Source organism: Morone saxatilis, unplaced genomic scaffold (genome assembly GCF_004916995.1).
Source record: "Morone saxatilis isolate NCDOM2014 unplaced genomic scaffold, NCSU_SB_2.0 Contig19, whole genome shotgun sequence".
Lineage (NCBI taxonomy): Eukaryota > Metazoa > Chordata > Actinopteri > Moronidae > Morone > Morone saxatilis.
Genome location: NW_023339751.1, coordinates 2,942,761 through 2,958,813, shown reverse-complemented (window position 1 = coordinate 2,958,813; position 16,053 = coordinate 2,942,761). Strand labels below are relative to the sequence as shown.

At 41.6% G+C, this 16,053-nt stretch overlaps 1 protein-coding gene across 1 annotated transcript in view; it reads right to left on the bottom strand.

The window, feature by feature from the left end:
- LOC118329551 (kinase non-catalytic C-lobe domain-containing protein 1) overlaps positions 1-7,906 on the bottom strand; it is a 40,916-nt gene extending 33,010 nt beyond the window's left edge. The window contains 3 exon segments of the mRNA XM_035663774.1: positions 255-313; positions 3,339-3,537; positions 7,398-7,906. Of these exon segments, the coding sequence (XP_035519667.1) occupies positions 255-313; positions 3,339-3,537; positions 7,398-7,502 (363 nt within the window). The 5' untranslated portion in view covers positions 7,503-7,906.
- Positions 7,907-16,053: the final 8,147 nt, after the last annotated feature.

Below are 16,053 nucleotides of genomic sequence, written 5' to 3'. Positions count from 1 at the left end.
TTACCTTTCTCCTCGCAACCTTCCTGTTAAAGAGTACTGCCTCCTGCCTATTTCACCTGATCAGATGGAGGTGAGCTTATAGTTGAATGACTGCTGGCTTGTGTGGGGAATTTTATTTTAGGAAAGAGAACGAGCAACACTCTCCTCTCTCTCAGCAAACACAACCAAGGTGCCCGTAACTGTGAAACTCCCAGGGGCGAATGCGTGCAACTGTGACCAGATTAAAATCTATAAGAAGATTCGGCAGCTCTCACCTCAAATGTGCTGCCTGTGTTGTCAAACTCTGGAGGCACAAAGGAGCCTTCTGGATCATCTGCAAGACCAAAACGTACCAATTAGCTGAACCATTAAGCGCGTCTGAAGAGCATACAGTACACTATAATGTCATCAGAAGGGAACACACGGTGCATCTGTCGTTTGATGTCAACACTCTGATGTATAGCCATGTCAGTTCTGTACTGTAACCTACTTGCTGAGCATCCATCTTAATGAGATGCAAATCAGAGGAATATGTATCCCGCATGCTAAACCACAACAGTCCAGTGAGCTAGCGTAGCCACTTCCCTTCATTTGCATAATTCTCGTGTCAGAGATAATCCCCGACAAACAAGACAGGAGATATTTGCAGATCAGAAGATGGAGCAGCCACTGAGAAGCAGCGCTGCAGCCTCCTCCTGAAGTAGGCCACTGCTCAGACTGGCAACAAGCAGGACACACAGACACAGGAAAACATCAGCACAAACATGCACCCCCTCAGCTGGACCTGGGATGAGAGAGGTAGAGAGAGGGGAAAAGAGAGAGAGAGAGAGGTTGTACCCAGAGTTAGAGGAGGGAAAGAAGAGAAGGAAGGGGATGGAAGTGAGTAAAGTGGGTCATGACAGATCTGGGTTTGTCTACTGGAGTTATGATGTCCCCTCCCAGGTGTAGGGAGGCCGCTCCGTTTCGCTTCACCTCTCCTCCTTAGCCCTTTTCATCTCATCCCCTCTTCTTTTTTCTTTTCATCTCCTATCTTTCCCATTTTCCCTTTTTTCCAATTCCTCTAATTCCTTCCTTCTCTGTTTGCCTTCCCACTATTCCTCTCTCCTCCCCTTTCTTTCACTTTGGATTCCTCTTCTCTCTTTGTGTATTAATCTCCTCATCTCCTCTTCTTTTTCCTTTCCTACTACTATGATCCCCTCTCCTTATCTCTTTAGCTTCCTCTCTTCCTTATCCTTGTTTCCTTTGCTTTTCTCCCCTTTACTCAACTATCCTTCCTCTTCCTTCCTAATCCCCTACTGTACTTTCCTTTCATTCCTTTACTTTCCTCGATTCCTTTCCTCTCTCCTTTCCTTTCATTTCCCTACCTTTCCTTTAATCTCCTCACATCTTTAAATTCTTCTCCTCCTCTCCTTTCATCTTGTATCCTCTTTCTTTTCCTCTCCTGTACTCATCTATGCGTTCTTTTTCCCCTTTCCACTGCTCCTCCCCTCTCATTACTTTTCTTTTACTCTTCCCTTTTCTTTCTTTTCCACCCCTCTTTTGCTTTTTTCATCTCCTCTTGTCTCACAGAGATTGCCAGTTCAAACAAACAAGGAGAAAAGGACAGACGGGAGCAGAAAAGGAGGACACGATATTTCAACCCTTTGTAGTGAGAAAGCTCTGTAACACAGTGAAATAGGCAGTGAATGAGAGAAAAAAAGACAGCAGTTGTGAGTGACGCAGTTGCCTCCAGGGTGATGGTGAGAGCTTGGTGAGTCATGTATGCCTACAGCATTTTAGGACAACAGGTAGTAAGAGCTGAGCAATATTACTGATTCAACACACTTTCCAAATGCACTGATCAGATTTCCCACGACCAGTCCCGTTTTATCAGGAACGGAACAGCTTGCGAGGCTAAACCTCGAGGGAAAATTAGCAATTTTTCTTAGTCATCAACAAAACCATTTGCTTACTTTGGCATCACCCACAGTCCCATACAACTACATTCCTGTTACTACTGCAGTAATTAATTAGCTGAAATGAACCCTATTGATGAGTCGTTGCGGCAACAGCTATTCTCGCTGAGCTTCATCACCGCAGCCCTCAAGGTCACAGCCTCACAGGGAGAGCCTGTTTGTGTGCGATTGGATGCTCAAGTGTGCATCAGCTCGAAATTTCATCACTATCACACAAAGACTTCAACTAAATGGATTCGACGGGAAACTGTGCAGCCAGTAAAGTGGTGAGCGTAGTGCTGTGATTAATGATACAGATGCAGTGTTCAGCACGAACAACTAACACAGGAAGGGTAATGTGGGCACTGTGGTTTCTTTCTCTATCCACAGGATGAATCATAGCCGAGGGACTGAACACAATCCAATAAAGCACAACAACAAATGAGGCTGCGAAGGATTTTATCTGACAGAGTAATCAAAACATCTCCTCAAAGTGTCTCTATTACTGACGGAAGATTTGCATGGAGATAAATGGATGCAACACTTGCTGTGGCTGTGTAATGTGTGTGTGTGTGTTGTTGTGTGTGTGTGTGTGTGTGTGTGAGCGCAGGTCGACTGCTGATAGGCTAACCAAGCTGTTACCACAACAACGCTCCCCCTGGCAACTCTAACACCGTAGATCTAATCAATGCTTATCAATTTCTGACATTTGGCATTAGGGCATGTATTGAGTGTGTGCTACAGACGTGTGTGTGTGTGTATGCGCACATGCTCCAGCGCTGGTGTAAGTGAAAAGATAAAGAATTATATAGAAAGAGAATGAGGAAAAAAAGTGAGAATATCCGAGATAAAAGAATGAGAAAAAGGGGAGGACAGGAGAAGAGAGGAGGTGAGAGATAATAATTCCTGATAGGATGTTTTTTCATTCAATGTCACGGGGCCTCACAGCACTGTGAAGGAGAAAGATTTCATCTGGGTAAATCAGAGCAGACCTGCAGACCTCGGCACAGCCTGACAGATCCAGTGAGACACTGATAGAGTGTTTTCAAGCAGGAATTTGCAAATCGAAAGTGATACAGATCAGGGCAACAAATCACTGAAGAGAAAAAGGTGCCTTCTCTCTGCGTCAAGCTGAGCTTAAACTGCAGTTAAGGTACAATCTCACATTTAAACTCTGCAGTGCAGCTCTGATTTAATCTGTCATGTCTTCTGGTTTCTAAATGTTCTTTGCATGACAAGACTTGTGCCAAAAAATATATATAATAATAAAAATATGTTACCAGTCAGCTTGATCAGTAGCAAAATCTCATGCAAAAATGGTGTGTATAATAAGATAAGTGCCAATGAAGGTGTATAAATGTCCTGAAAGTGTTTTCTTTATTGTACAAATATATAAATGGCAGTGTGCCTGTGCTGTAGACTCACCACTGAGCTGCTCCATGAAGCAAACATTCCCATGGGCGTTGAAGGCCAGAGTGTCTGGCGTTATACACAGGGTGTGGAAGAGGTGGGAGGGTCTGATGCTCTGCAGCGCCAGAACACACTCTGCACACACAGCACACACCTCCTCCTCAGACAGACAGCTGTCCCGCAGAGAGAGGATGTCTGCCAGAGACACATTCTCCTGTGAACACACACACAAGTATGTCCAGGTAAGCACACACACACAGAATTTTGAGGGCTTGATCTGCATCAGTGCTCTGGTTTAATACACTACTTGTGTGAGGCCAAATGTTAATGAGGAACTCTCTTTACTCTTTACTAATTACCCGCCTTAAGCACAAGTCAGCCTTTTGTCCATTTTCTTCCATCAGCTTGTAGTTATTTAGCTAGATCAACCATTTTCCATTGTCTCAAAACAATAGGAGGCAGAGTGTAAATGTCATCCTAACTAATTAGGTCTGTACCTTACATAGACACAAAAACTATACAATGTCTAATAATAATATATAGTTTAATATATGGTTCAGCAGTTCAGGAAGTTGTTCAACATCCTCTGAAAGTTTACAATCTATCATCCTGACTGTTAACAATGTTATTTTTTATTGTACTATTCTCTACACGCAACATATATTTCATGTCTGTTGCTCTTCCTGAAGTTCTTTCAAGTTTTTTTTTCAAATCTAGGGTTTGTATTTGGATAGGAGGTGTCGTGTGCTGTACAAACTGTAAAGCCGCCTCAAGGCAAGTTTGTCATCTGTGATATTGGGCCATATAAATAACACTGACTTGAGTCATACATTTTAATGTCAGGCAGTAGAGACCAGAGAGCATTCACGTTTCCTTCCACTCCATGAGCACCAAACGCACCGTCAAAGAAGCATTTTCCCAGTCCCTATGCTCTCAACAGCATTTCAGTCCGCTAGCTCATGTGGAACAGATTTATTAAAATGTAAATACAGAGTGTGCACAGTTAAAAGTTTGGTGTTAAGGCTCTGACCTCATCACTCTCTGCAGCACAGAGGGACGCTGGAGGGAGATAAAGTTCCACCTAAACCCTGGAGAAACTGAATCCAACAGGTGGTTGCTGGGGTGGCGAGTGATACTGCAATACAGTGCCTTACTGCAAATATACAGATAGGGAGATATGGTAAGAACAGATGAGGTGACCAAATATTCTTGGATAATCCAGTGAATTAACAGGGCCCTGCGGGGTTGCCTTATACGAACAAAAGTTGTGTCCATGTTCATTCAAAAGCATTGTGCGAATCCTTGAGGGCCAACAAACGTGTTCAATGTGTTTCCTTCCTCATAAAAGATTAGCTTGAACACTCGCTGGGGAAAAAAGTGTTTTTGTTCAGCAATAAATCTAAATTATATACACGCTGGCTCCTCACTGTACCTGTCTTGCTGCTCTGTGTGTTTATGAATACCGTTTCTTTCAGCTTTACAAAGAGAAACTATGAAGTCAGGTGCACTGCAGTAAATCAGTGTTGTTGGAAAATAGTACATTTGAAATAAAGAGCCAATTTCTGCTCTGATTTTGCAGCCTTGCTAGGAAATGAAATCATCACCATAAAAGAAATCGGAAACAGTCTAATGGGGAAAAAATTAAAAGTTAAGGGCAGTGCAATCGATTCTATGCTGGGAATTTGTGTTGCGGACCAGTAGCATGAGATCCCTAAGCAGAGATGTTAAAGAGAAGGCTACCAGTATAAACTATATCTCAAAGTCAAGGCCTCTTTACAAAAATAAAAACTGACATGCTGTTCACTGTAATGAATTACCGCTCTCAAGCAAGTTTCAAATCCTCACAGATGGATTTTCATGAGGAAACAAAGGGCTGCCGGGAAGCAGGGGAACTCATTTAAAAGTCTTAAAAACACTATGGTCAGCTTTGTAAATCTGCTGACTTGTGTTCTAATTACGATTTAAGAAGTGAAGAAGAACATTTATCCCATTTCAAGACAACATCTGTAGGCTAAAACTTCCTATAATAAAGCTAACATCAGCATGAGGTCACTGTTAGAGATCTCAGCTTGATGGAAGTGATCTCTCCACGGGAACATGACAGCTTGCAGAGTTGACAGCAAAGTTATTATATTACAGTATGGTCTTAAATGTGGGGAACTGTGAATAACCCTGCCATAAGAGGCATCAAAAGATATGTTTAATTTGAACAAAGACCTTGCACAGTGCCCTAATCTTGCACCAAATCCTACATTTTCTTCAATAGCAAGGGCATTTGGTACATGACATCATGCACGTACCCCCTTTTTATGCCACGGAGTGACTCTAAACACCCACATGAACACACTGCATCATCTGTGATCCACTATTACCAAATGGCCCCATTTATCCTGGCAGACGCAGTGATCTCAGAGATTCCATGCGGCGTCCAGCATAATGCTGCGGTCTGATTATTACAGGATCTTCTGTTCGGGTTGTGAGTGAACACAAAAGCTGGCCTTAACTCAGATAGAAGGGTGGAAAGTGGGGGGTGTGGGGGTATCACAAAGCAGTGAGTGTCAATGTCCAGCTCTTCCATTCCATCAACATACTGTTTTTTCCTTCCATGACATAATTTATACCAGAGGATCTCTCAATGGGAACGTATTTTTACTCATTTTACTGCCTGTAACCTCTTTAATATTCAAAGTGTCTGTTTTGCTTTATGACTCTATAGGTGCAGGGGAGTTGGGGCAGATTGTGAACAAAGCATATCGATGTGATCTAGTGGGGTAGAGTACAATTACAGGGCAGAAAAGTGTCACTTCAAGCAGCAACAGCAGTACCAGCCCCATAAATAGACAGTTTCCCTTGAGAACAGTGCAGAGGGAAGCTAGAAGTCTCTCTCACCCCCCTCAAGTTAAATATGCTGTCCTACATAAGTTTGCCTCTGAGCGCTAAGGTTTTGGTGAGGCTGGTGGGGGTGTGCTTCTGCATGCAGGGACTGACAGAAATAGTGAAAGAAAGTAGTAGTAGTTTGCGTATTTTGTTATTTACTCAATGCAGTATATTGTCTAATCCTTGATCCCTTGTAACATTTGATGAATGTTAATGAATGAAGTCAACCATCACTCAATTAAAATGAGGTAACTAAGTTACCACTAAAAAACTCTTACTTACAATGGTTCACGTCAACCAATGAATTTATAGCTGGTGATGAATTGTAACTAAGTACATTTACTCAGGGACAATTTTGATGCTCTTATACTGCTGGAGTACTTCCATTTTATGCTGCTTTATACTTACACTCAGTTCAGAGGGAAATTGTGTACTGCACTACATTCACTGGATGATGAGCTTATAAAATACAACACAATTGCTTTTTTTTTGGCTTGTGGCCCCCTCTAGACAGTCTGGGGTTCCTTGTCACATTACAGGTGTCTATGAGTTGAAAGTTCCACCAAAGACTCATTTGAGAGGTGGGAGATCTAACAGAGACCAGGAGATAGGAGGGACCTGAAGATCAGATGGTTTCATTTAGATAAAACATTTAGATAAAATAGCTGTTCAAAGCCTAAAATAGGTCAAACGTGCCAATATTTCACAAGAAAAGCAAAGATTCAAGTCCAAAGAATGAATATAAATTAGTTTTTTCTACTCCAATAATCATTCCCTTATTGGGAAAAACTAGACTGCACTACTTTTACTATTACTTCTGCACTTGTACTTAAGTAGAATTTTAAATGCAGTAGCCTACTTCTACTGTAGAATCTGAATATAGATAGTTATATATATAGTCTATGGGTCACACATAAAATATATATAGCCTTTATGAAGAAGAATACAGCATCTTTGTTATCTAGTGCAAATTAAAGTGCTAATTAAATATTCTAACATTCCAAGGCCTTCAGAAAGCCCCAGCAGTTTGAATAAGTAACGTGTTTTTGGAAGAGAAGAACTCCTCGGTGGTGCGTTTATGAAAATCATGTAATCTAACCAACTTGAACTCATTATGAGATGATGTGCCAGAACACTGGAGAGTGGAGACATTATGTACAATCTTGTAAAATCAACATATAACACCCCCTGTCTCACCTCATCTTCCAGCAGTGGAGGCAGGTGCTCCACATCATAAAACCCGTCTCTCTCCTCCGCTCTGCCCGAGTATGTGACCGCTGCATCGCTGCCCGAAGTCTCCATTGCACCAACTTTGATTCCCTCAAGTGGTCAAGCGAATTTCGGCCCAGACAACACTGTTCGAGACAGATGGCATGCCCGAGCTCTCTGGGTACACCGAGCACAACCGGGGGGGTAGGTGGACTACTTGCTGCAGTCCAGCAGCCAGTCGATGGTCACTGCGGGACACCCCGGTCCAAAAACAACGCCGGAGAAAACAGGGAAAGCACAGCAATGCGCCGCAATCGACCGTCTCCAGCTGGTCGAGGGAGGAGGAGGAGGAGGAGGAGGAGGTGGTGGTGGTGAGGGGGGTTGCTGGCCAGTGTTTGAGGCTGTCATGACTACTATACCTCCACAGAACCAGGCGACACACGGAAGGTGATCATGAGCCGCAGTTGTGTGAGTCCTCCCCTCCTCCCCTCCTCCCCTCCTCCCCGCGGAGGAGCCAGGGCTGGCAGAGGGGGGAGAGCTGCATGCTACAGTTGGCTCCACGCCTCCGTCCACAGCGTGACTCACATTCATCACTTAGTCCTTATTATCTCCTCTTATTCCTGTGATCTGGCTTCGACCGAGGTGTTATGCCATTAATATGTGCTGTCAATGTCATGGTTCCACTGTACTGTAGCCTATGTAGTGGAATTTAACTTATAACATTTGCTACTTAAGTAATTGTACTTGAACCTTCATGCTTTCTACTAGGTTACAGAGGGAAATATTGTACTTTTTACTCCACTACTACAATTACTTGACAGCTTGGTACTTTTTGCATATAAAACATATGAAGAGCTCGTTATGATATATGACATATGAAGAAAACACTATTAAACCATGCAAGTGAGGCCACTCACCCAATGCTCGTTATTTTACTATTGATTTTATTGGTTATTTTGCATGCTTCCTGTTGTTGTTGTTATTAGTAGTAGTACTTTGCATGCCTCCTTAAATTTTAATCTTCTGTTTTATCCCAGTCTGTGGATACTGCTGGAAACTGTGAATTTCCCCTTGGGGATGAATAAAGTATCTATCCATCTATGTTTTAGATATGTTTTGTTATAATTTGTTACCCATGTTGGGAAAAAAACCCCGGTATATAGTAGTTTGCCCTCTACAGTGACCTAATGTGGATGAAAACACAATGAAGTGCCCTTTCAGCGGAGATAACTGATCAAGTGCCTTCAAGGAAGACCCTACAGTAGATAAAACCAGAAATCTGATTGGCCACCCCATCATCGTTCCCTCTTCCACTCAGCACTGTCTTTCAAAAAAGGCACTGGAAAAATTGGCATGGCCATTTTCAAAGGGATCCCTTGACCTGAAATGGTTCTGTGGGTACCCAAGTCTCCCCTTTACATACATGCTAACTTTATGCTAATCCCATGTATTTTGGGGCAAAAAAGCATGTGGTATAAATGTATTTGAATACTTCTACATACTGGGGTCCATAAACAGTACTGTTTAAATTGGGAATGACATACTTCATGCCACCCCAGCATAAGTTAGTACCCCACTTGTACCAACCCAATCGAAAAAGTCTGCACATGCCCCTGGATATAACATGATAAATTGCCCTCTACAGTGACCCAATGTGCATGAAAACATGATGATGTGCCCCCTAGGCTGCCCTTCCAGTGGAGAGAATGTGATCAAGTGCCCTCTAGGGTGAAAAAGGTCTATTTATAAAGTCTGATATGTAAGAGTCCAACCTTTCCCGGTTGTAATTATGATGTTGTTGGAGGTTGACTTAAACCATACTTACAAGTCAGAAAGTCAAACTTATTATAGATGATATACATGAATGTGACATAAACAACTAAACTGAACTGCGAGACACACCTGTTGGGGTGTATTTGGCCAGGAGTAGATGTAACAGGTGGTACCTAACCTTCACTGAGTGCTTCCACCCTTAAAGGACCAGTGTGCAAGATTAACTGGCATCTAGCAGTGTAGTTGCTGGTTGCAACACCCTCGCCTCCCCCTTCTATTCTAAACGTGTAGTCAAAACTACTGTGGCCGCAAAACTTGCAAAAAACGCGAAAGGCCCTATCTAGAGTCAGTGTTTGGTTCATCCATTCTAGGCTGCTGTAGACACATGGCGGAAACAGCTCATTCTAGGGTAACAAAAACACAACAATTCTTGCGGACGGATCCCATTTCCAGGCGCCCTGGGACCCTTGTTGCGCCGCCTTTGACATCTGCTTCTCTTCCTCACGGTTCCGAACTTCTGCTTCGACCATGTCTCACCTGTTTCTTGCACTTGCGTTTCCCCACTGCTGGAAGTGTGTAAAGCCGAGGCCGGGCTGCCTAATACAGGGGTAGCTGTCTCACAGCTTCAGAAAACTCCCTGCCTGCCGATCAATAATTGCTCACCTGTGCTTCTCCTACTGTGAAAAGTCAAAAGGTCTGCTCTGAAAAAGATATATCACAGAGAGTATCACAGAGAGTAGCCAATAGACAGAAAATTATGAACTGGCTGCCGTCATAATAACTGGTGGAAGCCATGTGGATATTTCTGGGTTTATTTTGGGATATCTTTTGAAATTACTGACTCAGTAGACAACAATTTTCCAAGTTCCACAATTTCCATTTCAGCTATTTTCTATCATAGAAACAGACCCTATGGAAAGTGCTGACAGCTTAGGTTATCTGGAGTAACAGGGATATTGTTTGATTTTGTTTATTGAATGCATGTCATTCTTGAGTGCTGATCACCACAAAAATATCATATTTACCTCCACTGTACTGTACTGTTGTTCAGGCAGAAATCTTAGAGGTACATACAAAAAACTGTGTATGTCTTGTTACCAAATAATTCTTACCAATCTTTCCCACACATTCTGTCAAACACTTTACTGATATTTGTCCAGGCTTTGAAGATTTCCTCAGTCTTGCTATATGCCAGACTGAAACCATAAGCCTCAGTTGGTGACCTACTTTGGAGGCAAACTCTTGACTTTCAGAAAAGCAGCTAGTTCATAGCTGGAGAACATAGCACCCTGACAATACATTGTAGCATCCTGCAGATTTGCATGTCAGCTCTTTATTGAGGAATGTTAGCTCCACAACCATGCAGCTCTTCCTGCTCTCATATTACTAATGCAGTCACACTCTTGCACACTTGTTCTAGATCAATACTATTTGTACACACTCTGATCCATCTTAATTGCACACTCCATTTGAATATCATCTTGCGCTGCGTGCTAGTGATGATGGAAAGCCTGTCTGGGTGCCAGCTGAGCCCAGGGTGGCAGGGAATTAGATTGCTATTATGCCGGCGGTGCCCTGTGGCTGCTGAGCAGTGATAGAGAGGCCTCTCCGGCCAGGCAGAGGGGGACCAGTATTAGATTTGTTGACTGCTCAGCGTTCTGGCATGTCGAGATAATAGAGAGAAATACTTTTACTTCAGCAGCTAGGCAATTAATGTGATAGTACATATTCTGGCATATCCCCTCAATGACTTATTACTGGAGAACAAGGCAGTCTGTTTGATCCTTGTTGGCATTGTACAGTAGCCAACTGAGACATACATTCAGAGGTGTTTCATCTTCAAAAGGATTAGCTCCTAATGTGGAAATGCTGCACAGCTGAATCATTTACAGTGAGGCAGCACTTGGCGGGGATCAGCTTGACATTGGAATCTGAAGTTATCTGATAGTATAATGACTGCTCAGTTTAGTCTATTGTCATATTTTAGACACAAGCATAGTGTTTTTTTTTTTTGTTCAATCTAATTCAGCTACATTTTTCAGAATAAAAGAGAATGGGTATCTTACATTTAGAGGGTAAATAAACACTGAATGCTGAAATGGTCTATTCATTTTCTGGGGAAAGAACACTTACCGTTTGTCCCTGTGAAGTTGGACCTCTTAAACGTTTTTTAACTTTTATTTTTTATTTCTGTGACTCAAGTCAATACAAAATAGAAGCGAGACATTTACTTTGGATGGTTCAGTTCACAAACTAGTTAATTCAATCAGAGTTGTCAGAGTTATCAAAGAGGGTGGTATAAGTGAGACATGGCCAAAATGGCTTGGACCAAAAGTGGCCTTATGACTGGACTTACACTAGACTTTTGATGAAATACCTCCCAGGACTGGCCCAAGTACAGCGATATCAATTCCAGCTCCCAAAGCTGGCATTCGTCCTGCTAACTGGAGCTGATTCTATGCCTGAACCTGTCTGCACCTCCAAAATCTGGCCAAATCATGATGTACATGGACCAATGCCAGCTCACATTTGGTCTTATGTTTCCAGAAAACAGATGAATGGGCCGACACTGAGCCACAATGTCTTCATTATAGAGACATAGATGGATGAATCACTTTAAAAGGTTTTTAAAAATAACTGCACAGTCACGTTTTTAGGAGCAAGATCATTTCATAATCTTTTGTTGTATGTATTTATTATGTCACTTGGAAACCATAACGTTTTAAATATTTATGACAATAAATATCCTGTTCCATACAGCAGAGAGTAATGAAATAATTATTGTTTAAAAGCTAACTAACCTGCTGACTAGACTAATAAAAATATAATCCCTCCTTATATATTCATTATATATAAAAATACAATTTATAACATAAATTAACATACTGACAGACACAAAAACCCACACAAATAGAAAACGAGTGCTGTGACCCATAATTGTGACTGTGTGTATCCCCGGTTGACCTATGAAGTCTGGACAGTATTGTTACAGAGCAGAACCATGACGAGGCTGGAAGGTCAAGCGTGTGGACAGCTGTCAGTCCCTGGGGAATGGTTGATACTGGCAGATGTGCCCTGGAAAAAAACCTGCGAGGTGTCAAAAGTTCCTTGAGTCGACAGTTCCAGTATGATGCTTTAAAAGTGTAGCTCAGGGCTGTGTCACAGTGGGGAAGCTCCTGTGAGAATATCTGATTTAGCAAAGCAGAAAGGCTATGCAGGGAGTCTACTGAAGTGTGAATTGAATGAGCAAGAGTAATGTGTGGAAACAGATGAAACCACATTTAGTAGCATGTAGTATTGATTTTATGCTAGGAATAGGCAAATGTTGAATCCCTATAGCCTGTTATGTCACATTTCAGATTTATACCAGTGGCAGCAAAATCATAAGGTTAAAGAGCTGGTCTGTCATTGGACCTAACCTGCTGAAATCCAAAGACCAGCTGGGGAAATGAAGGAGGTCTAATTAAATGTGTAATGTTTGCTGGTGTACCCTAGAACCAGGCACTTTAAATGTCAGTTCACCCAAATTACAAAAAGAATCTCATTTACCCCTAGTGGCATATCTGGCCAAGCAGATAGCTTTGGATGTTGTTTCACACAAAGTGCTTTCCCATCTGCCCACCAAGAAAATGGATATATCCCAGTTTTTACACTTGGCAGAGGTGGAAAAGATGGTGTATTGATGAAAACAACGGAAACAGTGAAGAAATTGTGGCATACGTAAAGCATGTGAGTTAAAAATCCACTGCAGTCCACTAGGAGACTGCAATGTTCCTCAAAAGAATAAATGAAACAAACATAAATGCCATATTTCCATTATGTCTTCTACATGGTTTTCCATTGTTTGAGGTTTGACTGGTGCTTTTCTAATTACACCTACTCGTTGCATCCTTTTCTTCTGCAATGGTTTAATGGCACCTGCCGAGAGAATTAGTGCCGCCAGCTGTTTATCTCAAGTCCTATAACAGTGCTGCATGGAAATGTGCACGAGTTTACATTTTCTTTTGCCAATTCTCTAATTTGAATCAGTCATGCACACATTAAAACGTCAACTTGGGACCACATTTCAATACCAAAGGGAGCTAACTTTAGGTTAATTAGCTAGCAAACTGCAGCAGATAAAACCTGCCAGCGACAGTTGTCATTTCAGCTGCTAAAACAGTGGATGGCCAGAAATGAGAAAACTACTTTTGTCTGAAATCAGACATTGTTTCAAGCTAGCAACAGTAAGGGGGCCTAGCTATCTCAAACCTTGGGCTGACTATGTAAAACCAAAAGTGCACAGTAGATAGGTAAGTGAAAATATATTATGTTTTTATGAAATTTGAGTAAATTGATCTTTTAATTCTTAAAAAAAAACACAAATTAAGTGGCGATCAGCTGGTGAAACTGTGAAAATATGTGAAACAAGCATGGATAATTGCTTTAAAAATTGTATGAAGAATAACAGTATATCATATAAACTCTTAGTTTTGAGTTGCTCCCTCTCTGTACAGCTTTAGAGCAGGCATATACATCAACATTTGAAGCACGTTGTACATCATAGTTGCCTGGCAGGATTTGTTGTACTGCTCAGCGTCTTGAAGTTGTAGCTTTACCACAAGTTCCTTTAGCACTCCCAAAGGTCTTTCCTACTCTCACCTTTACTCTCATCTCCTCTCCTTGAAAATATGTGTTCTGGGATGTCCATAAAGAGAGATGTATCTGACAAAAGCAATGGTGACATCTGTTTTCCCAAGATCTTGTTAAAAAGCTGAAAAAAAGGCCCTGTTGGCCAGAAGGGGAACTACGCAAACCCTGTGGACAGAGACAGCACACACACAGAGGAACACACACAAAGGCGTACAGAAAAAACCCTTGCTACAAGGCAACTATGCTCGCCTTGTAACTCTTCCAATTTCATTTAGCGTGACAAGCTTTCTGTGGGTAGACCTGCAGTAATATCTGGGGGATTACAGAATCAAATACTGGCAAAAGAAAATAAATGGGAACAGTCTTGATTGCTGTATTTGCTATATGAGGCTGAAATCTATTACCATGGACAGGACTAAGAGCTGTGGTGGAGGACATGCTTTAGGTGTCTATGTCACCTCTGGAACAGCTGGTAGAGCTGAGGGCAGCTGAGAGTTTGAAGCAAAATTTTAAAATACACATTTTAGCTCAGTGAATCAGATTGCAATGACTAATTTTGAATAGGTGCCAAACATATAGTACCTTGGGTATTTAGTTTAGTTAAGTAACACAGAAAGAGCTACGGATGAAAACAAACATGTTATGCAATATTCAGTGTAATTCCAGCGTTATCTTTCAACTTAGCTTTATCTGCTTCATGACTGGCACTGATTGAACACACATCAGTACAGTCTGAGCTGCAAGTTGTCAGTGACACAAACTGAGGCCAAACAGAAGACTATAAAGCTTTCAGAAAAACACAGAGTGTATTTATGCACAGATGACCTTTTTCTCAAAGTCATCAGTCAAATCTGAACACACAGATTTAACACATATTTTTAGATTCAGTGTGACTTCCACTGTACTTTGCAAACAAACCATAAATCTACTTAGACATTGTCTACTAGCTCCTTATAACTCGAGAACTTGCATGAGAATCATCCTGTTTTCAAGTCTTCCTCAGTATCGCAGTAATTCAGTGAAAGCTGTCTGTACATCCATGGGTGCATTGCAAACAGAAACTGCTAGTTGCTAATTCGGCATACTTTCAAGGGTCTCAGTTTGCCAAAATGTAAGCAAATGTAGGCTAAAAAAATGGGAAGTTGAAGCCTACAGCTAACTCACTGACTCTATGGCAATGTTATACTTCCTGTTGACAAGAAGGGGGGTAGGGTATGTCTCTGGGTATTATATGGCCTGTCATCCTACCCTATTAGAGTAAGCACTTCCGTTACTGTACTTTCTTTCGTTTTTGTTTAAATGCTTTTCTATGATTAGCCTAATCATTTTTGTATTGCCTCCATTATTTTTGCGTTTCTGTGAGCTCTTACTGTTGCTCTTTTTTTCTTTTTTCTTTCAACAGTATGTGAAGCTTTTAGTTTGCAGTCTTGAGGATATGATGCTAAAATTAGTTTCAGGGTATTCAATGTTACAATTATAATTACAATATTTTCATCATTAACAAAAATCTTACATAATCATAACAAACTTTAACTAACGTTATTAGTTAATTAGTCTATCAGACAAAACTATATTACTGCAATACAAACTAATAAATGTATAATGTAATGAAAAATGTACCTGCACTACAGTGGTAATCTAAATGCATTACAATGCGGACATATAGCTGTATGTACACAGCATTGTATGTGTGTGGATTCGTGTTGCAGAATGTGTCCCTGTGCATGTTGGTGTGTGTGTGTGTGTGTGTCTGCGCTTGTGTGAGGGTGAGGAAGCACTCAGGCATTAAAGTCAGGGAAGGAAAAAAATGCATATTCATCAGGCCTCGCAGACAAAACAATGTACTGGCATAATCTCTGCAGCGAGCGCGGGTTAAATAGCTGCAGTAAGACTTGATGTGTTACAGTAGAACAAACATTTATGAACCTAGCCCATGGACTTGCCACATGATAATTCTTCACAGGAAGAGAGAAAGGAAGGACTTCAAGTGTATCCCTGCATACATTTGCATTTGGCCGGGGGCTGAAGTTCAGCAGGGCCCCCCATTTTTCACCTCCATCTGAACACTTAATTACTTCAGCTGGCTAATCTTTCACTTAATAAAAATCTATTAAATGGGCCTGTCTGGGTATAAGTGGGACGCGATTTAGGGAGCTGGGATCAATGGCCCAGTGTTTCTGCTACACATGGCCAAGACATTATTTTGTCCTAGCAGATCAGTCTTGCAATTATACTTCCA